Below are 23,240 nucleotides of genomic sequence, written 5' to 3'. Positions count from 1 at the left end.
CACGTAGGAATAGCTTTCGGGAGTACTCTACCATGGACTAAGCAGGCTCATCCAGCATTATGACAGGTACAGGGCCAGAGACTATATGAACATAGGATGTGAACATATCCTTTATGCTGAGCTCTGGAAGCATATGGTTAGTAGAGAAGAAACAAGATTTGAAATACACAGAGAGCCAGAAACTAGTCTATGGAAAATTCTTCTAGTCACCAGATGTGTAAAATTGTAAAGGGAGAATTCAACTTTCCTTGATACCTAGTCAAAACAGAAGTTGTTTCCCATCAGGAATATACTCAGTTATCTAGTATATAATTATAAACATATTTTTTTCACTTTTTGATGAAAATTGTGCAAAATATAATTTTTCATCAGAACTTCTGATGTAGGGCATAAATCTGCAGCAGTATTATAAACAGCAAGTTTGTATATGAAGTTACATGCTTTCTGTATCCCACTTATCGATAATAAAAAAAATTTTCACTTAACTTTGAGAGAGGAGGGACTGAATTATCTTTCTATTCCCTCCATAGAGAATGATATCACAAAAATCATTGTCGGGCTTCCCTGGTGGTGCAGTGGTTGAGAATCCGCCTGCCAATGCAGGGGACACGGGTTCGAGCCCTGGTCTGGGAAGATCCCACATGCCGTGGAGCAACTCGGCCCTTGAGCCACAACTACTGAGCCTGTGCGTCTGGAGCCTGTGCTCCGCAGCAAGAGAGGCTGCGACAGTGAGAGGCCCGCACACCACGATGAAGAGTGGCCCCCGCTTGCTGCAACTAGAGGAAGCCCACGCACAGAAACGAAGACCCAACACAGCCAAAAAAAAAAAAAAAAAAAAAAAAATCGTCATATGAAAAGCCAATCAAAGAATATGCAACAAGAAAAGAAGGAAATAATATTATAGACGTGTCAGGCAGTTAATAAAGATATTGTTATTTTTCCAAGAAAAACAAACAACCCAATCCAAAAATGGGCAGAAGACCTAAATAGACATTTCTCCAAAGAAGACATACAGATAGCCAATAGGCACATGAAAAGATGCTCGACATCACTAATTATTAGAGAAATGCAAATCAAAACTATAGTGAGGTACCACCTCATACTGGTCAGAATGGCCATCATTAAAAAGTCTACAAATAACAAATGCTAGAGAGGGTGTGGAGAAAAGGGAACCCTCCTACACTGTGGGTAGGAATGTAAATAGGGGCAGCCACTATGAAAAACAGTATGGAGTTTCCTTAAAAAACTAAAAACAGGGTTGCCATATGATCCAGCAATCCCACTTCTGGGCATATATCCAGAAGAAACTATAATTCAAAAAGATACATGCACCCCTATGTTCATAGCAGCACTATTTACAATAGCCAAGACATGGCAGCAACCTAAACGTCCATTGACAGATGAATGGATAAAGAAGATGTGGTACATATATGCAATGGAATACTACTCAGCCATAAAAAAGAATGAAATAATGCCATTTGTAGCAACATGATGGACCTAGAGATTATCATATTAAGTGAAGAAAGTCAGAAAAAGACAAATACCATATGATATCTCTTATATGTGGATCTAAAATATGACACATGGACTTCCCTGGTGGTGCAGTTGTTAAGAATCCACCTGCCAATGCAGGGGACATGGGTTCGAGCCCTGGTCTGGGAATATCCCACATGCTGCAGGGCAAATAAGCCCATGCGCCACAACTATGAGCCTGTGCTCTAGAGCCCGTGAGCCACAACTTCTGAAGTCCGCGTGCCTAGACCCCGTGCTCCGCAACAAAGAGAAACCACTGCAATGAGAAGCCCGCGCGCAGCAACAAAGACCCACCACAGCCAAAAAAATAAATAAATTTATTACAAGTAAATAAATAAAATATGACACAAATGAACATATTTATGAAACAGAAACAGACTCACAGACATAGAAAACAAACTTATGGTTACCAAAGGGAAAAGGGAGTGGGGGAGGGATAAATTAGGAGTTTGGGATTAGCAGATACAAACTACTATATATAAAATAGATAAACAACAAGGTTCTACTGTATAGCACAGGGAACTATATTCAATATCTTGTAATAAAGCATAATGGAAAAAAAAGATATTGTTATTTTTCTAGGTTTTGGTATGTTTGGATGTTTGTTAGCTTTTCGAAATTTTAAATTTGTAATTTGTTGTAATTTATCTTCACATTCTAATTAAATATTTCATACCTAATTTTGTATTCTCTTTTTTTAATTTTTAGTTTATTTATTTTATTGATTTATTTTTTTGGCTGCATTGGGTCTTCGTTGCTGCGCGCAGGCTTTCTCTAGTTGCGGTGAGTCGGGGCTACTCTTCGTTGCGGTGCACGGGCTTCTCATTGCGGTGGCTTCTCTTGTTGCAGGGCTCTAGGCACGCGGGCTTCAGTAGTTGCAGCACACAGGCTCGGTAGTTGTGGCTCACGGGCTCTAGAGAGCAGGCTCAGTAGTTGGGGCGCACGGCTTTAGTTGCTCCGTGGCACGTGGGATCTTCCCAGACCAGGGTTCGAACCCGTGTTCCCTGTATTGGCAGGCAGATTCTTAACCACTGCACCACCAGGGAAGCCCTGTATTCTCTTTCTTAAAGAGGACCCACCAGATTGCATAAACTTCAAGCCCCACAAAACCTGGATACATCCTGGCTGGGGGCCAGCTGGAGAGGGACTCTGAGGAGACAGTAAGCCTGTCTAATGAGTATCTAGGTAGAAACACTGTGCTCTCAGTGACATAACCCTCCTCTTCTTCATCTCTTATATGAAATCTTTAGTAAAATAGGTATTTTTCACTTTAAAATTTACAGAGTACAAGGTGGGAGAGACTTGGATTAACAGCAGCAATGTGAGAAAAACTGTGGAGGTGGGGGAAGGGAGAGGTATGTGTGACCACAAGTTCCATAATAGCCCATTGTGTGACAGAGGCAAGGAGGTGAGAGCTGCCTGATCTCTGCACTCCTCAGACTCACCTGGATGATTCTGCTCCTGACAGGGAGGCAGGCTGTCAAAAGGAGGTTGACGGACTAGGGTGAACCCACAGGAGCTCACCCAGAATGGTACAGAGTTTGCAGTCAGATCTTAGAGGAATCTCTAAAGAAACTAGTGATGTTATATGGCTAAGGCTCCAATATGGGGCGGGGGTGGGCGTCGGGGAAATGGGGGGAAGCGGTGGAGGGGTTGGCTGTTGTTGGAAGAGAGAGGAGACTTTTACAGAGCTAGGAATGGCAGTGGTAGGGCCAGTGGAAGAGATAATAAGAGGCAGATTGGCCTTTCCATAAACATAAAGGGAATTTGTATTAAATACCCAATATCAAACAATTTTTAATTCACATTGGAATGATGTTCATCAAATGTTAACAGTAACTATTTCAATGGCAGAATTTAAATTTCTTCTCTGTACCTCTTTATAGAAGTGTGTGTCATTTCCAGAAAACAATAAAGCCACAAGTTTTTTGTTTTTTGGGTTTTTTTGGCGGCACTTGTGGGATCTTAGTTCTCCGACCGACCAGGGAAGCCAAGTCCTAACCACTGGACCGCCAGGGAATTCCCATCACACTAGTCTTTTTTTTTTTTTTTTTAAGTCTCTGTTAGCTATAGGTGGTCTGCAAAGTCTCAATTCAGCTACTGGAATACCTCTACCCTTGCTTCTTCTTTCAACTGTCACACAAGTGGATTTATCAGACAAGCTTGTCCTGAGCTTCACAATTTATATAAAAACTCAGCTCCAGGCTCAGCAAAACAAAAGACCCTTCATCCAACAAGATGTGCCTTCCTTAGGTGGCAGTTGAAGGAGCATGAGCATGCTTCCTTGTCCATAAACAAAGATGATTTCCTCAAAAGCAATTCTGATGATAGAAATATCTCCATCTTCTTATATCAGGAAGAACATTCTAATTACAGCTGTTCAAAAATAGAATGGTCTTAGTTCCAAGTCCCTGAAAGTTTTCCAATAGAACATGCAAGTTACACAGATGTTTTTAAAAGGATTTCAGCCCTGGATAAGCGGTTGGAGTGCATAACCTCTAGTTTTTCTTCTAAGATTTTTAGATCTTACCTCTCATTGAGGGGTCTAATCATGGGCTGCATTTTGCTTCCAACTGTTCCCTGGACATCAGGAACTCCTTACATCTAGCATTATGGTTTGCATAATGTAGACTCTTAATAACACTAGTAAACAACTAGTTCTTACTACCTGCCCTTCAGTGTTCTAAGGATGTAATGAGAAAAACCTCTTATAATCCTCCAGGCAACCCTGTGGGGTAGGTCTTATTATGACCATTCCCGTGTTAGAGCAGAAAACTGAGGCTTAGAGAAGTTGAGAAATTTGCCCAAAGCTACACGGATTATAGGTGGCAGAGCTGGGTCTGAATCCAGAGTTAGCCTCTTACCCAGCATCACACTGTCTCTCACTTGATAGACGTTTGAAATTACTCCAGTTCTGAATACTGAGATCTATGTGGTATTTTGGCCTAGTTCTGGCCTGCTGGGAGTTTGGTGGGCTGAGACAACATAAGCCAACCTGATCATAGGACATTATCAACGGCCAAGGTATGCCATATGCAGTCCACATCTGAAAGCCAAAGGCAGAGAGTAACAGTGGGATGGCTGCATCAAGTCCAGAAGGGGTACCACAGTGATTAACAGATGTATTTGGTTATGGAGTCTTCGCTATGGAAAGGTTCTTAAAGGGCAACCAACCCACCCACCCACTCACTGGTACAATATGTGTGATAGGGAACTGGGTGGGTGGGTTTTTTCCCTATCTGGTCCCTCTCACTAAACCTGGGGTTAGCACTACCAGGGTTCCTGCCCCCGCATCTCCTCTCTTCCTATGGCCTCATCCTCCTCACCAGTATCCAAATTCATCAGCATCTTGATGGTAAACACCTCACCTGGAATTTTTCTTGCGTTCCAGCTCAATGAGATTAAATCTCCCTGGACAGCATTAGGGTTTTTTTTTTTATGGTTAATTTACTTATTTTTGTATTTTTACAGCTCTTGCAATTTAATGAAAAAATGACTTTCAGGCTGCAAAACTGGCCTCCACTGCTAATTAGATTCCATGGATCTGTCCTGAAAGGTATAAATCATTAAAAAAAATTATCACTAAATGTACTGTTATGATAAATAAATTACCCAAGCTCTTTGATATAGAGAAAAGAGGGGGTAGGGGGAGGATATTTGTCTTCTTCTATCAGCTTTTTTTTTTTTTTTCTGGGTCCCAGCCTTGCACAGGGCTGGTTCCCTCTGCACACTCTCTACAGTGGGCCCTCCTACCCACAGCTGGACCACAGCTGGACCCTCCTACCTCAGCTGCACTCCCTGCCCTTCCCTTCCAAGGGTGTCATGTGGGCTGATGAGATAATATATGTGAAAGCCTTTGTCAACTGCAATGCACAATCGAATGCCAATGATTACTGTTGTTATTATTCTTATCATGCTCCAGGGAAACCCTGTTGCCCCCCACCCTCCCAGACCTACGCAGCAGGACAGCCTGGGACACTCAGTGAGGCTAGACAGCCCCTCCCACGTGGGCGGAGGTTCTGGCGCAAATCCGTCTCCCTGGCTAGCAGGAGGGGCGCTACTGCTACCCTCGGAACGCCGCCCCCCACTCCGGCCCCTCGCACCTCCCCTCAGTAATGGCTTTCCCAGTCCTTCCTGGCTTCGGGGGCCTTCCTCCGGAAGGAAATCTCCTCGGTTCCAGTGAAAGTTCTTGAGCTGCTGAAGTCATCGACTCCTTGGGCTTCTCCTCACGCCCACTCCCCCAGCCCCCTCCCCTCCCAGTGCCCGCAGTGGAGCCAGGCTGCCCCGGAAGGATCTGACCGGCAATTTCCTACAATTGTCTTACTGGGGCTCCTCAGTCAATCAGCTCCCCGCCCCTCCTTCCCCACCTCATCTCTTACAGTCTCCCCTCCCCAAACCCCAGTCTCTCTAGATATCCCAGCCTCCAGCCTGATCTGACTTCTTTTTTTTTTTTTAATTATTATTTTAAAATTTATTTTTGGCTGCATTGGGTCTTCATTGCTGTGCGCGGGTTTTCTCTACTTGAGGCGAGGGGGGGCTACTCTTTGTTGCGGTGCGCGGGCTTCTCATTGCGGTGGCTTCTCTTGTTGTGGAGCACGGACTTTAGGTGCGCAGGCTTCAGTAGTTGTGGCACGCGGGCTCAGTAGTTGTGGCTTGTGGGCTCTAGAGCGCAGGCTCAGTAGTTGTGGCGCACGGGCTTAGTTGCTCTGCGGCATGTGGGATCTTCCTGGACCAGGGCTGGGACCCATGTCCCCTGCATTGGCAGGTGGATTCTTAACCATTGCGCCACCAGGGAAGTCCCTGATCTGACTTCTTAGGTCCCACAGTTCTCTAGTATTTCTACTCTCTTCTGGGACTGCCACTACCTGCAAGGAGGAATGGGGGCTTGGGAGTCAACATGGCCACCAGGGCCCACCAGGAAGGTGGATGTGCTGTGGTTACCAAGGCAACCACCCTTCTGTTAGGCCTTCCCAGAGCTATTCATCCCCAGTGGAGGAGGGTGCGGACTTGACTGTGTTAGCTCCTTCTCCCAATAAATCAAATCTGACTGAGGCCAAAAAGGGTGGGCAGGGAGCACAGGACATCAAGAAGGGTCATTAGACAAAGGGAGAACAATTTATCCTTTCTTCACCTCCAGACCACCATTTGTGTATCAGGGCGCACTGTCCTGAAGGCAGACGTCCAAGCTCTCCATAGCCCACACAGACCTCCAGTCCCACTGGGCGCTGGGCGTGGACTCCAGTAAGAGGCTTGGGGAGGTCGGAGGAGGGGCCTGTCTGCACTTGATGGATGGTACTGAAGAAATGTCTGGCACTTTCTTTCCCCATGGGGGAGGTGAAGCTGCAGCCACCTCTCCCCCGCATTCACATTCCTGCCTGCCTGATCAGGAAGGGGGTGGGGTGGGTGGCTAGAGCAGGGAAAGGAGGGCCCTTAGCCCAGCTGAGAGTCATGTTGTAAACTATCACTCACATTTGTCTACACTGGTATGGGGATGGATGGGCAGGTGGACAATTCCCACATTTCAACTGAGGTAAAAAGGGATCCATATGTTCCCACCTCACCCCTCCTTCTTGGCTCCCAGGCCTCCTGGGGCAGATGCCAGGACTCTCCATTCAGTCCACACTCCTTATATTCCTACTGTATGCTGGGCATTGGGTAATAGAGCAGTTCTCAAAGCGTAGTCCACAGATTCTGTGGGTCTCCAAGATCCTTTCAGGGGATGGATGAGGTCAAAATGATGTTCATGGGAATTCCCAGTGGTTAGGACTTGGTGCTTTCACTGCCAGCGGCCCCGGGTTCAATCCCTGGTCGGGGAACTAAGATCCCTCAAGCCACACACACACACGCACACACACACACACACGCACACACACACACACAAGATTTTCACACTCCTACTAATTATATTATTTGCCTTATTGACTGTGTTGATATTTGCACTGATGGTGCAAAAACAGTGGGGTTAAAACTGCTGGTGTCTTAGCATAAATCAAGGCAGTAGCACCAAACTACTCACTGTAGTCTTCAAAAAAAGCCAGTTTCTCTTAAGACTGTCTTTGATAAAGCTGCAAAAAATGAACATGTGATGGGTTTATTATAGTTATTTTAAATGAGTTAACAAAGACTTCTTTTAATTGCTAATACAGAATATACTGATAGATATGACCCACATAAACAAAAGCTCTTTGGGGCCCTCAGTAGCTTTTAAGGGAGTAAATGGGTCCTGAGACCAACAGCATCAGCACTGTTGGGGTAATTCGTAGGCTGTAACACTGGCTCCTCAAAACGGAAGGGGCACTGCAGCCTTTTTCAGATACTGCATTCCGACTTGAGAAACACCTTATTTGAAGCACAGGATGGAGAATATGGCTGTGTTTTCTGGCAACCCGCTCTCCCTCAAGAAAAGACACTGTCACTGGAATAAAGATTTTAATGGTCTCCACTCACAGGAGAAGCAAGGCATACAAGCCCACAGCCCTCTGTCCTTCCCTTTCTCCCCTGTGCATTGCATCCTAGGTTGGGTGGTGGGGGACAGGGGGGATGTTTGTGGCCCATCTGGGCTAGGCCCAGATGTGGACTCCCCCCAGTCCCTAGATTCACCTATAATCCCTTTTCCTTTTCCTCCTCCCCATAAAAGTCACAGTGTAGCAATGTTGAGGGAAGAGGGCACAGGGACGGGCAGGAGGATCCAGGAATCCATATCCCAGCCTGGCCTGGCCTGAGTCAGGGTGGAGAGCAGGTGCGTGTGCCTACGTGTGTGTGTGTGTGTGTGTGTGTGTGTGTGTGTGTGTGTGTGTGTTTGTGTCCCTGGGCATGGCTGTGAGTTCTGCTCTGGTCCTGTGAGCTCCAAGTTCTCCCTCAATACCAGTCCACTTTCAGAGGTAATGTCTGGTGTCTCCACTGGGGTCTGCACATCTGAGCTGTTCAAACTACTTCTTTGGCAATGGTGGGGATACTGCAGGCGAGGCTGAGGCCTGGCACCTCTCTCTCACCTCTGGCACAGGGAAGGGAGGTGTGGAAGGCCAGGAGGAGAGCCAGGTCAGCCTCGGGTGCTACTCCCCCGCTCCCCCAGTAGCCAGTAGGTCCGAACTTTGCCTTTGCCCTGGAGGGAAAAAGAGGAGTTTGGGGTAGGGAGTGACTCATCCACTTTCCCAAATGTTGGGAGTGGGGTTGGCTGCTTGAGAAGGGGCCTGAGGGAGGGTAAGCCCTTCGGGGACCCTAAGGGGTGGTAAGGGTAGGGACTTCCTTTTCTACCTTCATTTCTACATCCCCTCGAAGCTCCAGCTCGAAACCACCAAACTCCTCCAGGACAGCCTTGGTCTCAGAAGACAAGTGGATCTTCAGGGCTGGGTAGGAGAAGGGAGATGAGAGATGCAAGAGATGGGAGCAGGAGATCAGGGACTGTGGAGCTAGAAAGATGCTCTCCCTCCTTCCTTTGGCCCAGAAAGCCTCCTAATTCAAAGTCCCACCCCCTCCATGTAGTGTCTGACCACACGGGCCTCTCCCTAAGAACTCTAGAACTGTGTTGTCCACCATGAAAGCCACTAGTCACACGTGGCTATTTAAACTGTAATTGAAATATAGTGAAAAATGCAATGCCTCAGAGGCTACCATATTGGACAGCACAGCTTATAGAACATTTCCATTACTGCAGAAAGTTCTATCGGACAGCACGCCAGAGCATCACCAGGCTCTAGACAGACAGTAGAGTGTAGTGGTCAGGAGCTCAGACATTGGAGCCTGCCCTGCCTAGTATGAATCCCAGCTTGGACACTTGCTTGGGGAAGTAGTATAAACTATCTGTGCCTCAGTTTCCTAGTCTACAAAATGCTGATAGCAACAGGACCCATCTCAAAGCCTTCTAGTGAGGATTAAATTTAACATTATTCATTACATATTTTAAAAGAGTCTGGCACTTAGGAGGCACTATACAAGTGTTTGCTATCATCGTTTCTTAACTCAACACCCTTATTTCAGGGCTGAGGGAGCCCAGGCCTCGGGGAGGAGACCTGCCCAAATCTGCTGAGGTCTGCCCAGACTCCTGACTCCTGACTGCTGTTCCCCACAGCCCTTCTTTGACCTCCCTCTGAACTCGCCCCTACCACTCCTGGGGTCTGCATCGCAGAGGCCCTTTTCTGCTGTTAAACGATTTCTGAGAATGTGCTCCTTGAGGACTGAACCTCAGTGAGAAGCTTTCTCCCACTTCGACGGCCTCAACACAGTGTCCAGGGAATATCTGCTGAACCAGAACCCCTCTGGGCTCCCACGTAGCCCTTTGCCCACCACGAGGCTTAGCTGGGGTCCGCGTGGACTCCCTAGCAAACTTTGGTCTGGGTCGTCCTAGTATTCCAGGGCCTGGTACTCAGTAGTTGCTCAATAAATATTTACTGAATTGAATTGTGTTGACTACAGCAGGAGGCAGAAGATCAACAGGAAGCAAGCCCAAGGGAAGAGGTGGGAGCAAGCATTTATCAGGTACCTACTGTGTTCCAGGGGTTGGGCTATGTTTTTTAGAACACTGAGACAGGCATCATTTTAAAGATAAACAGGGACTTCCCTGGTGGCTCAGTGATTAAGAATCTGCCCTCCAGTGCAGGGGACACGGGTTCGAGCCCTGGTCTGGGAAGATCCCACATGCCGCGGAGCAACGAAGCCTGTGTGCCACAACTACTGAGCCTGCCCTCTAGAGGCCGCGAACCACAACTACTGAGCCCGTGTGCCACAACTACTGAAGCCCACACACCTAGAGTCCCTGCTCTGCAACAAGAGAAGCCACCAGAATGAAAAGCCCGCGCAACGCAACAAAGACTAGCCTCCACTCGCCACAACTAGACAAAGCCCGTGCACAGCAACGAAGACCCAACGCAGCCATAAATTAATTAAAAAAAAAAAGATAAACAGCTAAGGCTCAGAAAAGTTGAATGACAATTATCTGCTAGTCGTGTTATATGACTTTCTCACGTAACTCTTCTGAGGTGTGCTTAGATATTTAATTCTCATTTTCCAGGTGAGGAAAACAGAGGCTCAGGGAGGTGTAGCAAACTGACACAGCTGAGTCAGTTGTAGAGCTGAGATTCACACCCAAGAGGGCTGCTCTGGAGCCCTCTTTACCACACCCAAGAGGGCCCTAAAGGTAGTTCCCAGCTGGGAACTGCTGGACATTGGCCTGGAAAGACTTTTCAATCATTTGCCAAGAGGGCGCAGCTGGGACCTGAGTCTCTGATTAGATTCAAGGTGATCTGGCCAGGTTGAACCCTTATGAAAAGGGAGCCTGGGAGGAGAGAGAACATGGTTGGATAGGCACCCGCTGCCAGGAGAGCCTTCCTCAGCCACAGCCACCCTGCCCTCCCTGTCCCGCCTCGGGGACCCAGCATACCTTCCCCGTTAGACTCCATTCTTGAGGCCGTGTTGACTGTGTCCCCAAAAAGACAGTAACGGGGCATCTTCAGCCCTACCACACCTGCACACACGGGTCCTGGAGGGAGCGGAAGCCCATCAGTGAGGGAAGCCCATCAGTTTAGGGAAGTAGGTGGGAGGAACGGAGGGTGGCCATAGGACGGGGCTAGGGCGCTCCAGGAGAGGCAGCAGGTGGGACCTGCGGTCGGTGGGAGCCCAGAGGTGTGGGTGTACGCGCGCACGGGGAGCGGTGGCGACATGACCGGCTCGTCTCTCACCTGCAGCTCCAGCTTTTGGGAGCCCCCTCCCCGCCCCTCTGGCGGCCTCACCTGTGTGGATGCCGATGCGCAAGCGCAGCTGCTCCTGGGGCCGGTGGCGGATGCGGAAGGAGCGCACCGCGTCCAGCAGCGCCAGGGCCATGCGGGCCACCTCGCGGGCGTGCAGCCTCCCGTTCCGCACTGGGAGCCCGGACACCACCATGTAGGCGTCCCCAATGGTCTCCACCTGTGAGGGCCGCGAGAGGGTGCCGGACCTGAGGACTGGAACTTTCTCCTCCCGGTGCGGCCCCCACACTGTGGGCACCGCCTTCCTGTCCCCACCCCCCATCTACCAGCCACTGTTCGCTCATCCCCCGTCCCCCGCGCGGTTTTTCTGCCTGTTCCTGGGTCTCCCTGTGACACTGTCTTTGTCCATGTCTCTTGGTCTTCTCGCTTAAGACTATGTCATTCTGCCCTCCACATCCGTCTGTCTGTCCCCTCCCATCTTTTCTCACCTTGTAGACATCAAAGTTGTCTATGACAGCATCAAAGCAAGTGTACAGGTCGTTGAGCAGGGTCACCACCTGGAAGAAAAGAGAAGCCAAAAGGGGTGGGGAGTAAGGGACCCCACCTGGGCTCGGGTGGGAAAAGCGGAACCAGAAGGCAGGCCTATGGGATGGAGGTGCCAAGCCAAGCACACCCGGCTGCTCTGCCACCTGGGGCTGTGCCTGACTTACCTGCATGGGCGTGCTCTCCGCCGACAGGGCCGTGAAACCCACAATGTCGCTGAAGTAGATAGTGACACTGTCAAAGGCTTCGGCCTGGACCGTCTCCCCGCGCTTCAGCTGCTCAGCCACTGAGCTGGGGGGTCAGGGACAGGTGCAGGATCAGAAGGGGAGGTGGGGCTGGGACAGGGGTGGTGGGAGCACCAAGCACGGGCACTCACTGAGGCAGAATCTGGTAGAGCAGAGCCTCCGCCTTGCGCTTCTCCTCCAGGTAGGCCTGGGTCCGCTCCTCCACCAGCTCTTCCAGGTTGTTGGCGTACTGTTCCATGCGCGACAGCAGGTTATCCAGGATGTTGCTGCTGTTCTCTCTGGGGACAGGGGTGGCGGTGAGAGAGGAGCAGCACGCCCTACCCTGAAGCGCCTCCCCCAGGCTCTCACCCTACCCAGGCTTAATGTCAGCCCACTGCAGTGGGGTCCCTGGCGAGAGTCAGGGTTGGGGGGCACAGCAGGATGGGGGTGGCAGGGGAAAAGGGTCGGAGGAAAGTACAATTCATCCCTGAGACCCCAGGGTCAAGTATCAAGCTTCAGACGTATTGGCTATTTTGAACATCTTTGTTGAACACAAGGGGCTTAGAAGGAGGTAGAAGAGGCAGAAAGGGACAGGGACCAGTTGAGAACAGAGTGAGGGCACACAGGCTGGCAGAGGGGTGTGCCTGGAGGAACCGGCCCCCAGGGGCACACTGGGAAAGGGGATCAAAGGGCCGGGTGGGAGCTCCTACGGAGGGCAGAGAGGTGTAGGGAGGAGGTGGGAGGCCATTTACTCTGCGGCCACTGAAGGCTGATGGAGTAGGGGCCAGTGGAGGAGCAGGGTATGAGAGGTCGGGGACTGTGGGACCAGCTGGGTCCTACAGTATTCACAGAGGGGGCTGCGAGGCTGTGGCGGGCTGGAGCAGCCTGTGTATGGGGGGCTGTGCGTGGCCTCTGCCACCACAGTGATAAGACTTAAGTGTGAGGCACGCGGTCGCTGTGGGGGGTAGAGGAGGCTGGGAGGATCCAGGACTAATGCCAGCGACCTGTTAAATTTGCGCAGCATCAGGCGGATCTGTTGGAAGGGTGGCCGCTCCTGCGGGTCCTCGGCCCAGCAGCGCTGCATCAGCTGCCCCAGTTCCTCCAGGTGACTCTGCAGGGCCAGGGAGGGCCGGAACGGGGGCTGCTCGCCCCGAGTCACACGTTCGATGATCTCTGTGTGGTGGGGGAAGAGAGGCCGAGGGGTAGGTTCAGCCCAGGGCCTGTTGAGAAACGGGGTGGGGAGGTCCAGGACCAGGGCACGGGGCAGGGGAGCCCTGCAGGGAACTGGGCTAGTCATGCTCAGGGTCACTGGCAGCAGTGGAGCAAAGGGCGGTGGCATTTCCAGGGTTCCCTCTCTCTGGAGCTGGGGTTAGTTGAGTGTGGCAGCATTAGGGGAAAGCATGGTCCTCTCACCTTTGGGACTGAGGTCCAAACCTTCCACATGGAAGACACCACTCCTCAGGGCAATCTCCTGAAGGATGATCCCAAAGCTGTACACGTCACCAGCCTGGGAGCCCCGGGCAGGGGGTGAGGCCATTCGCAGGAGCTCAGGGGCTGTCCACAACTTTTCTGCAGGTCAGAGGTCAGGAGTCACAGGGTGAAGGGCCCCAAAGCTAAGGGATGAGGGGAAACAAGGTCCCAGAGGATGTGACTGGGACTGATCTGGAGACATCACAGGAGGTGCTAGGGCTAGAAGGGGCCTTGAGACCATTTTGTCTGACTCTGCTTTCTTTCTTTTTTTTTTTTTTTAAATTAATTAATTAATTTATTTATTTTTGGCTATGCTGGGTCTTTGTTTCTGTGCGAGGGCTTTCTCTAGTTGCGGCAAGCGGGAGCCACTCTTCATCGTGGTGCGCGGGCCTCTCACTGTCGTGGTCTCTCCTGTTGTGGAGCACAGGCTCCAGACGCACAGGCTCAGTCTCAGTCGTTGTGGCTCACGGGCTTAGTTGCTCCGCGGCATGTGGGATCTTCCCAGACCAGGGCTCGAACCCGTGTCCCCTGCATTGGCAGGCAGATTCTTAACCCCTGCGCCACCAGGGAAGCCCTGACTCCGCTTTCTACTGATGATGAATTGAGCAGGGAGTCAGGAAAGGTGGGCCCGAGCCCATCACAGGCAAGGCATCAGCCTCCCCACTGGGCTGTGCTGGGGGTGGTGTTAGGGGTCAGAGTCAGGTCGGGGCTCACTGGCATAGAGGGTGTATCCTTGCTCGGGCTCCGGGTCCCTGAAGCTCTCCAGCCCGTAGTCAGTGATCTTGAGCACGAAGCGCCCGTCTACCACGCAGTTGGATGACTTGAGGTTCCCATGGGAGCAAATGGCCCCATTGTGCAGGAACAGCATACCCTGGGACATTTGGGGAGGCAGGGGTCTTGGGCATGAGTGAGACCTCCAACCAACCACAGCCAGGGGAGAAGACTGCCTGGCCCCTCCCCCCACACCCAGTGGGCCCTTTTGGTCCTACCTTGACGATGTCATGGGTGAGCGAGTACCGGAACATCCAGTCCAGGGTGATGCTCTCATTCTCCAGGATGTCCTGCTGGGCAGTGAGAGTCAGCCCTGTACCCTGCACATGCCCCCAGGAGGAGGAGTGCAGGGATTCCACTGACATAAACTGGCAGAACGGGACAAAGCTTTGGATCTACTCTAGTGCCACCACCCTCCCCCCACTCCCATTTTACAGATGGGGAAAATAAAGGTCAGAAAGAAGGAGAGGCTTGCCCAGGGCCTTATGTTGAGTCAGGGGCAGACCCAGGGCTAGACCTAGTTGTCCTGACACTCCCTTGTCGCCTCACCTGCAAGCTCCCACGGGGACAGTACTCTGTGAGGATACAGATGTTGGGGGGGTCAGTGCAGGCCCCCACAAACCTGGTCAGGTGTTCGTTCTGCACATCCCGCATCTGCAGGTGAGAGCCAGCATCAGAGCCTGACAGAGACCTCACTCCTTGCCAAGTTGCCCTCACCCTTGGGGACCCCTCACTCTCCTTAAGTCCCTATGCATTCTCTGCATTCTAGGACCTTCCCCAGTGATTCCCACTCCTGTTCTAAAGAACCCTTCCCCAGAACCTGCTCCCTACTCCCTCTGCTTCTTAAGCCCATCCAATGGAGCCCCTACAAAATCTCCAGCCCTTCTCCCATCTATGATTCCCCTACTCCTACCCACAATACGCAGGGGCCCATCCCAGGGCTACAGTCCCCATCCCTTCCTAGGATACCCTGCAGTCCCTCCATACCCATTCTGTTGGCCAACCTCCACTGTGTCCCTAGATTCTTCCCCAGGCCATTGCCTCCCTCCCCACATTACATGCTTCAGCTCAAACAGGACTTCCCGCGTCAGCTCAATGCGTTTACGGTTCACACGTTTCACAGCCACGAGGTTACCCTGAGTGAGGAATGGAGATTGTCACTGTAAGGAGATGGCCCAGCCCTGACAGCCCACCCCTGTGCTAAGACCGTCTCCAGTCCTCCATCACAGGAAAGCTCTGCCCCAGTCCTGAGGACCAGTGGTCTTTCCCCAGACCCACCTTATAATACGCTGTCTTGGCAAAGATTTGGAACTGGCCCTCTGTGGTCAGCAGGGAGCCGTAATTGGAGCCTCTCTGAAGGGACGGAATGCAGGAGGGGTGGTCAGCCCATGGACCTGGCTCTCCATCCTGGTTGTTTGAGCTCTGATCTTCACTACCCTGCTTTATCTTTGTGTCGCCCTGCCTCTCATTCCACATCATAAAATCCTTTCCTCATTTATTTACTTTTTAAAAATGTATTTTCAGGGGGGTGGGGCATGGGGGGTGAGATGAACTGGGAGATTGGGATTGACATATATACACTAATATGTATAAAATAGGTAACTAATAAGAACCTGCTGTATAGCACAGGGAACTCTACTACTTCACTGTACAGTAGAAATTAACACAACGTTGTAAAACAACTATACCCCAATTAAAAAAAAATATGCAGAAACTTTCAGATGATTATACAAAAAAATAAACAAATAAAAAAATAAAGTAAAATGTATTTTCACATATGCTATCTCTAACTTTTGAAAGAGCCCTGTGAGGGAGCTCTGTAGATGTAATCATTACCTGCAGTAGTCTCAGAGAGGGAATGTGACTTGCCCAAGGTCATACAGCAAGTGAAGGCAGGGCTGGGACTAGAAGCCTGCTCTCTACCCCACCGATCAGGCACTACCCACACGCCCATTCCCAACTCTGCCCCCTTCCCCCAGTACCGGAGTTCTTACCCCACTCAGGGTCAGCCGGCTGCCTGCACTCCGGAGGTGCCTCTCTAGGCTACTGGGCTGCAGGTCCTCCCAACGCACCCGCCACAGCTCTGAGGCCAGTTCCTTCTCCAGCTGCATCTTCCTGAGGCATGAAATGTGCACCTAAGTCCATGTCTGAGCCCCTGACCCAGGGTTGGGGGGTGCTTCAGCAGCCTCTCCTCAGAGCCCTGGGACCACTGCAGTTGCTAAGAGATGGGTGGGGCAATTACATCCTCTTGGCTGAGAGTCAGGAGGCTTGGGTGAAATTCTGCCTCACTGGGGACCTTGGGGTAGTCACTCCACTTCTCTGAGTCTCAGGTTCATGTCTAAATGTCCTCATTTGGAATTGGGGACCTCGACATTTGTTTCAAAGCATTGTTATAAGAATGAAAAGAAAAACTGTGTGTGGAAGTGCCTGGCACACAGTATATGCTTGACCAGCATTGATTTCCTTCTCTCCCTCCTTGCTTCCCTCTGTCTTTAACTTTTCCTGCATTTTCCTGTCAGCCTCCCACTGGAAGGCAGGAGTGGGGCTTCCTTCTCTCTCTCCTCCACTCTGGGTTCAGCACTTGGTACACAGCAGAGCCTTCATCCCTGCTCAACTAATATAGGCCCAACCCCACAGGTGTTGGACCACTGCTTCCCATCTGGTCTGTACAAGCAGGAAGGGAGGATAAACGAGCCTCAGGCCGGAATCCACACCCTATGATGCCCCCAACAGATCTGCTCCTTCTTGGATCTCCCAGATCCTCGCTGGCCACTCCACCTCTGTCCCCTCCTCCTTCTCTCTTCCAGGTGTCCTGAGGCTTTTTAGTCTCTTTTCTCCCCCATCTCCCTGGGCCTTGCTGTGCTGTCCCTTTACCCCTCCCTCTTCCCTCTGGGTCCCTGCCACCTCCTCTGCTATTGGTTCTTTAGGTCTCCCAGCCTCAATCACCACCCTCATTCCAAGGCTTACCTGTATATGAAGAAGGAGACGATCAGAATGCTGAGGAGGGAGAGGCTGCCCACCAAAGCCAGCACCTCCAGGGTGGAAAAGTGGTCTGTGGGGGAGAGTCCAAGTTGCAGCAAGAGAGATTTGGGTTAGACATTGGACACCAGGAGGAAGAACCTTTATTTTTTTTATTTTTAATTTTTTTTGGCTGTACCGCACAGGCATGTGGGATCTTAGTTCCCCGACCAGGGATTGAACCCAGGCCCCCTGAAGTGGAAGCGTGGAGTCCGAACCACTGGACCACCAGGGAATTCCCTGAAGAACCTTTTAATATTCAATCAGGGACTTCCCTGGTGGCGCAGTGGTTAAGAATCCGCCTGCCAATGCGGGGGACACGGGTTTGATCCCTGGTCCAGGAAGATCCCGCATGCAGTGGAGCAATTAAGCCCGTGGGCCACAACTACTGAAGCCTGCGCTCTAGAGCCTGTGCTCCGCAACAAGAGAAGCCACCGCATATGAGAAGTCCGTGCACCGCAACAAAGAGTAGCCCCCGCTCGCCACAACTAGACAAAGCCCGTGCACAGCAACGAAGACCCAACACAGCCAATAAATAAATAAATAAAATTAATATAGTAATGAAATAAAGTAAAAAGTTTAAAAAAATATTCAATCAGTGAACTGGGATGATGGATGAAGGGAAGAAAAAGGCAGGAGGAGTCTCTCCAGGAACCCCTCAGTGTGGGAGAGGAGCACGTATTTGACTCCCTGAGCAGGAAGGGTGCAGCATCTCCATAATGGAGGCTTGGAAGGCAAGGGACAGTCACCTTGGTTGCAGGCTGGGTCCTCATTGTCAAAACCACATTTGGGGACATCAGGAGGTGGATACCCCAGAGGCCAGTTCAGTTTGCACCCTGACACGGTCACCAGCTCTTGGGAGGTTCCATTGAAGTTCAGAACAACCTATAGGAGGGCAGGAGTGGTGGGTGGGCAAGGGCCCTTGGTGAGGCCTCCTGTCCAAGGGAGAAATCCTGCCCCCCACCTACCCCATCTCTGCTGCCAGGGACTGTGTCTACACTGTCAACTATTCAACGAGTCCCTGCCGTGACTGGATACAGAGAGCCTCATACCTATGCCCCATGTTATCAGAGTGGACAAATTTGAAAATGACTTAAGGGCTTTATAAAGAAAACTGTATGGAATCACAGCCCTACACTCAGGGAGTTTATAATCTTGGATTGAAGCACACAGGAAATAGGAAAATGCAGTGTTCTCAGTCCACATTCCCAGGCCTAATCCAGGTACCCCCTCCTCCAGGAAGCCTTCCCTGGATGATCTGCTCCTTGGTGCCTGTGGTCTCAATCCCTTCCTGTTCCTGTTGCACTTATAGAGCAGTATGACATGCATTCATCTTGGCCCTGAGTCAGTCTGTCTCTGCTGGGAGGGGATCCTGCCTACCTTTGGAGACATGGAGTTTCCTGAGGGCAGGACTGTGCTCCCTCCTCAGACATGGGGTTCCCCAAGGATAACACCTGTGAGTCCCTATCATTCTGGTTGCTCCTCCAGATTGGCTGGATCTCTTTTATCCAGGGCGGTGGGAGGGTGAAATGTCATTCCCAGTTGGCACTGTCTTCTGGGGGCACAGCCTTACCCTGAAGGCGCCAGTGTCAGGATCCATATCCCAGAGGGAGAAGTCGGTCTCCCGATCTCCATTGCTGTCCATTTTCAGGTATCCTGTCACACCTGGGGGTATGGAGGAAGATGGCTGTGTTTTGACAGGGTGGAAATTCATTGGTTCCCACACCTCATCTCTGTCTGTTGATCTTTTGATCTTCTGTCTTGCCTTCCAAATATGTGTATATTTATATATATATATGGAATAAAAGAGACAGACAGACATTTCAGCAGCAGGAATGGTTGGGGTTGGGCACTTAGGAAGACTTCTTGATGGCACTAGGGACACGGGGAAAAGAGCCTAAAGAAGAAGAGAGGCAGAAGAGAGGAAGAGACTGGTGCGGGCAAGTGAGTACCTGCACTGCAGGGCTAGGGGCTTCTCACTGCTTCCTGCCTGGGGCACCCCAAGGTAGCCCATTCCTGCCACCTCCAGTGCCTGACCTTGGAAGCTTCGGTTCCACATCCGCTGAGTGATGCCCTCCCCATCGGTGACAGTTCCCCCATGTGCTAGAGTCTCCGACACTGCCTGGACATAGAGCAGGAGCCCGTCGTGGAAGGACGCTGGGATGGTGTTCACCTGCAGGGGCAGGCAGAGCTGGGCTGGGGTGGGACGTGTGAAGGGTACAGAGTCGGGCACTGTGGGGTGGGGAATGGGAGGCACTGGGAGCTTGGAAGAGGATGGGAGAAAACTCGCTCACAGCACAGAGAGATTTTACTACTTGTAAGACGCCTCCGCGTATATCACTGCTTCTGAATCCTGCTAGGCAGATAGGGCAGGACGTAGCATCCTCATTTTACTGATAAGGATTTGAGTTTCAGAGGTTGAACAACTTGTCAATGCCCCCCTCCATCATCAGGAAAGATACGGGAACAGTGGGAAGGGAAAGAAGGGGAGACCTGGGAATACGGGGATGGCTGAGAGAGCAGGGCGGCGACTGGCAGAGGGCCGTGAACTGGGGGCTGGAGGTCCACGCTGCAGGGTCCCAGGAACCCCTCCTACCAGGCCATCCTCCATGGTGAAGTTGAACTGCTCATGGGCCAAGTGTTTTAGCTTCTGTAGGAATTCCAAGTACTCAGGATTATCCGGCTCTTTATATGTAATGATTTTGGCAGCCTGAGGAAGGGGTCAGTGGAGAGGGGAGAGCTGGGTGCTGACTCCAGTCCTCCCAGTACCCTGGGTGCCCACCTCCCAGAGCTGCATCTCTGCTTGCTCAAGGTCAAATTGGACCCTATGTCCTGCGTGAGGTGCTGCCTGCTTCAAAGCAGGGGATGAACTGGGATGGCTTTTCCAAGTCCAGATGGTCTGTGAGATGTGAACATTATCCCACCTCAAGGGCATTCTCTCATCTTTTTAGCCTCGTGGTTCTGAAGTCCCCTGGCCCTCTATATACCCCTTGCCCCAGCCCCCTGCCCTTTGTCACCTAACTCCCTCTGAGCATCAAGAACCCCTTTTCTGGAATCCTTTCAGACCCTGAGGGACCCAGGACCCAGAAACAATGTGCCACCAGCCCAGAGCCCCACAGCCTGGGCTTCCAAGCTGAACACGCACCTGAAAGGCCTGGTGGGCGCTGACATCCTGCCCATCCCCTCTCTCCCAGGGCCTGTGGGGAGCAAGGCCGTGTGCTCCCTGCAGGCTTTGCCCAAAGAGGTCCAGATGGAAGAAAACATAGTTCTCCCCGCTCAGGCCAGCTTCCAGGGCCAGAAGCATCAGGGTTCTGAAGGTATCTGGGGAGCTGCAGATGTAGACAACTGGGGAGGAAGGGGGGTCAGAGAGAGAGAGAAAAGCCTAAGTGTCAGGGAGTGGAGGGGGAACTGAAGCTGGGGCACCCAGGGGAGGAAATTCAGAGACCCCGAGGTAGTTAAGTGGAACTCCTGGCTCAGTCTGGGCTGTGGCCTGAGGAAGATGAAGGGAGGGAGGAGGCAGTGGGAGGGGGAGGAGGAAGGAGCCCAGATAGGGAGAGAGGGAATAGTGGAGCCAAAGGTGGGCAAGGTGAGGTCAGGAGGGGGTGAGAGCAGAGAAGGGCCAGCTGGAGAGGAGACTGGAAGAGGAGAGGGCGTGTGGGAGCACGGGGAGGAGAAGCTGGAGGAGGGGAGAAGCCTGTTGGGAAGAGAAGGAAAATGGGGGAGAGATGAGGGATAGGAACTAAGCTGGGGCCCTACTAAGTGTCATGGTGGCCGGAGGCATTTTCTCCCTCCGGTTAACTCCGGAGGAACCTGTGGGAAGGAGGTGAGGGAGGGGGGAGGTGAGAAGAGAGGAGAGCCTAGGAACTGGAAGGGGGGCGGGTAATGGAGAAAAGGAGGGAAATAGAAACTCAGAGGTGGAAAGGGCGGAGGAGGCTGAGACAGGAATGAGGAGCCGCGAGGAGGAGAAGTCTGGCGGGGAGGAGAAGTCTGGCCCAGAGAAGAGAGAGGATGTCCCGGAGGCAAAGCGGCCGGACGGGTGTGCCCGTCTCACCTCGGCCTTTGCGTCGCACGGTGCGCAGCAGCATGGTGTAGTGGTCGCGGTCGCCCTCGGCGAACTCCAGGTGGTCCACCGTGATGTTGAGGCGGTCGCGGACCTGCATGTACAGCCCCTCCACCACGAAGAAGCAGGGCTGGTCGTCGCGGGGCTGGTAGGCGTAGAGCACTAGCGCCTGGCGCTCCCAGCCCAGCCGTCGGTGCAGAGCCGCCACGAAGTCGCCCAGCTTGGCATGGCTGGGCCCGGCGCGGGTGGTCAGCGCGTACTCGTCCTTGGCCCCGAACCCCACCGCCGGGGCGCCGGCGGTCAGCAGCGGCACCCGCCAGTGCGCAGTGAAGCGGCCCACGGGGGCGGCTGCGTACACGCAGCCGGGGCCCAGGAACACCGCGGGGTTGTGCTCCCACTTGAGGTCCACGGCGGCCAGGGGCGCGGCGGTGTCGGAGCAGACGCCCAGCGCGCTCTCGCTGCTGCCCAGCACCGTGCGGACTGTCCAGCCCGGCAGCAGGTCCGGCCGCGCCTTCACCCGGGCCAGGGCCAGCTCCACCGCCGGTCCCACGCGCGCCCACGACCACGGGTACGAGGTGTTGGCCAGAGGCAGCACCACGGCCACCGTCAGGTCGCCCGCGTAGCCGCCCGGGAGCAGCAGCAGCGGCGGCAGGAGCAGAAGCAGGCGCAGGCGGGCGCCGGAGGGGCAGCCGGGGCGCGGCATGGCCTCAGCGGGCACCGAGGCGGACAAGCGCTCCCACCATGGCCTCCTGCGTCCCCTCCGGCTCAGCGGCCCGTCCTGGGCACCAGGAGCGCCCCTGTGGGAGGGAGGACGAGCGGGACGGGGGCGCTCACCCCGGGGCACGGTGCCCCCTCTAGCTGTGACAGTCTGCGCCAGGAGCGCCAGGGGCGCGCGACCGAGGGGTGCGCCCAGGGCGCTGCAGAGCAGGTGGGTGCGAGGAGAGCGCGGGGGCCGAGAGGACGCGAGTGTGAGCGAGAGCGTGTGTGTGTGTGTGTGTGTGTGTGTGTGTGTGTGTGTTAGGAGACAGAAAACGAGAGCGCGAGCGAGCGCTCCGTGGAGAAGGATGGGAGAGGGCGCCAGGGAGGGAAAGGGGAGTGTGAGTGTTTGTATGTGTGCGTGAAAGCCTGGCCCAGGGAGTGTGCCAGAAGGGGCGTCCGGCCGGCCCAAGTCTCCGGCAGTCCGGGGGGGACTGGGGAGGACCCAAGCCAAGCTCCGAACCCTCCCTCCCGGCCGCTTCCCCTCCCAGACTCCGTGACCTTAGAACCAATCCTGGATCTTTAACTCCTTCCTCCCCGCCCCGAAGTCGCGGGCTCTTCCGAGCCCCTCAGCCCGCGCACTTTCGCGCTTCTTGGCGGCCAAACTTCTTCCTCCTCCGAGAAGCGGCACCGGTAGAAGGGGCTCCGTTGCGGGGTCGGGAAGGAGAACTGAATAGAGAAGTGTGTGGGAGCAACAGGGGGCCTCTTGCGCCCCACCTTTCCCTCCCCTCCTACCTGGTTCCGTCTGGGGAAGAGAGAAAGAGGTGCTGGTTTGGGATCTTGGCAGGAAAAAGTGTGAGTGTTTGGATGTGTGTTGGGGTGGTGCGGGAGGGTGACGGTTTCTGGAAAAGGCGTTAAAGTAGGTGAATCCAGGGTCCCCGTAACTAGTCCATCTAGGATCTTCCCCCCGCCCCCCCCACGCCCGTTTTCCAGATTGAGCGGATTAGCGGACAAAAAGGACCAGGTAGAAGGGCGGAGTTAACTCTTTAGTTCCCCAAAGGCTGTAGGAACGGGGAGGGAGAGCTTGCGGGTGGCTGGAGGAGCGAAGAGGTGTGTTCTTAGGGTCCCTGCCGGCGTGTGAGTGTGTGTCTTGAGGAGGATGATTAAAATGGGATTTGTCGGGGCGGTGGGAGACAGTGTTGGAAATGACAAGCGGAGGGGTAAATTGGGGAGAGTATTTTGGGG

The 23,240-nt window shown here is 52.8% G+C and overlaps 1 protein-coding gene across 6 annotated transcripts; it reads right to left on the bottom strand.

Annotated features, from left to right (window-relative positions):
* Positions 1-7,470: 7,470 nt before the first annotated feature.
* Positions 7,471-22,522, bottom strand: NPR1 (natriuretic peptide receptor 1). 6 transcript variants are annotated; one of them, XM_007178539.3, is made up of 23 exons: positions 21,291-22,104; positions 20,385-20,584; positions 19,836-19,949; positions 19,277-19,412; positions 18,813-18,904; positions 17,989-18,124; positions 17,189-17,273; positions 16,216-16,336; positions 15,500-15,574; positions 15,280-15,357; positions 14,771-14,875; positions 14,440-14,514; positions 14,165-14,321; positions 13,394-13,549; positions 12,985-13,153; positions 12,133-12,279; positions 11,924-12,047; positions 11,702-11,770; positions 11,259-11,433; positions 10,910-11,008; positions 8,788-8,879; positions 8,526-8,635; positions 7,471-7,598 (listed from the first exon to the last, which is right to left on the bottom strand). In XM_007178539.3, exons 1-22 carry the CDS (start codon positions 22,000-22,002, stop codon positions 8,573-8,575), a joined length of 3,180 nt encoding a protein of 1,059 aa, XP_007178601.1. In that variant the 5' UTR covers positions 22,003-22,104; the 3' UTR covers positions 7,471-7,598; positions 8,526-8,572. The 6 variants fall into 6 exon arrangements, with proteins under 6 accessions (XP_007178601.1, XP_007178602.1, XP_007178604.1 ...); XM_007178540.3 differs by lacking the exon at positions 7,471-7,598 and adding an exon at positions 7,629-7,948; XM_007178542.2 differs by lacking the exon at positions 7,471-7,598 and having other exon boundaries at positions 7,950-8,635; positions 21,291-22,522.
* Between the last annotated feature and the right edge of the window lie 718 nt (positions 22,523-23,240).

This window comes from Balaenoptera acutorostrata, chromosome 1, assembly GCF_949987535.1.
Source record: "Balaenoptera acutorostrata chromosome 1, mBalAcu1.1, whole genome shotgun sequence".
Classification (NCBI taxonomy): domain Eukaryota; kingdom Metazoa; phylum Chordata; class Mammalia; order Artiodactyla; family Balaenopteridae; genus Balaenoptera; species Balaenoptera acutorostrata.
Note: the sequence above shows the minus strand (reverse complement) of the source record. Positions and strands in the feature narration are given on the sequence as shown.

Bases quoted from the DNA above. Each gene is read 5' to 3' on its own strand.
- NPR1 (XM_007178542.2), bottom strand. From the start codon at position 22,002: ATGCCGCGCCCCGGCTGCCCCTCCGGCGCCCGCCTGCGCCTGCTTCTG. The intron at 19,413-19,835 runs GTAGGAGGGGTT...CTGCCCCTGCAG, and splicing joins TCACCATGGAGGATGGCCTG to GTGAACACCATCCCAGCGTC. The intron at 14,876-15,279 runs GTAATGTGGGGA...TCTCACCTGCAG, and splicing joins TCCTGTTTGAGCTGAAGCAT to ATGCGGGATGTGCAGAACGA.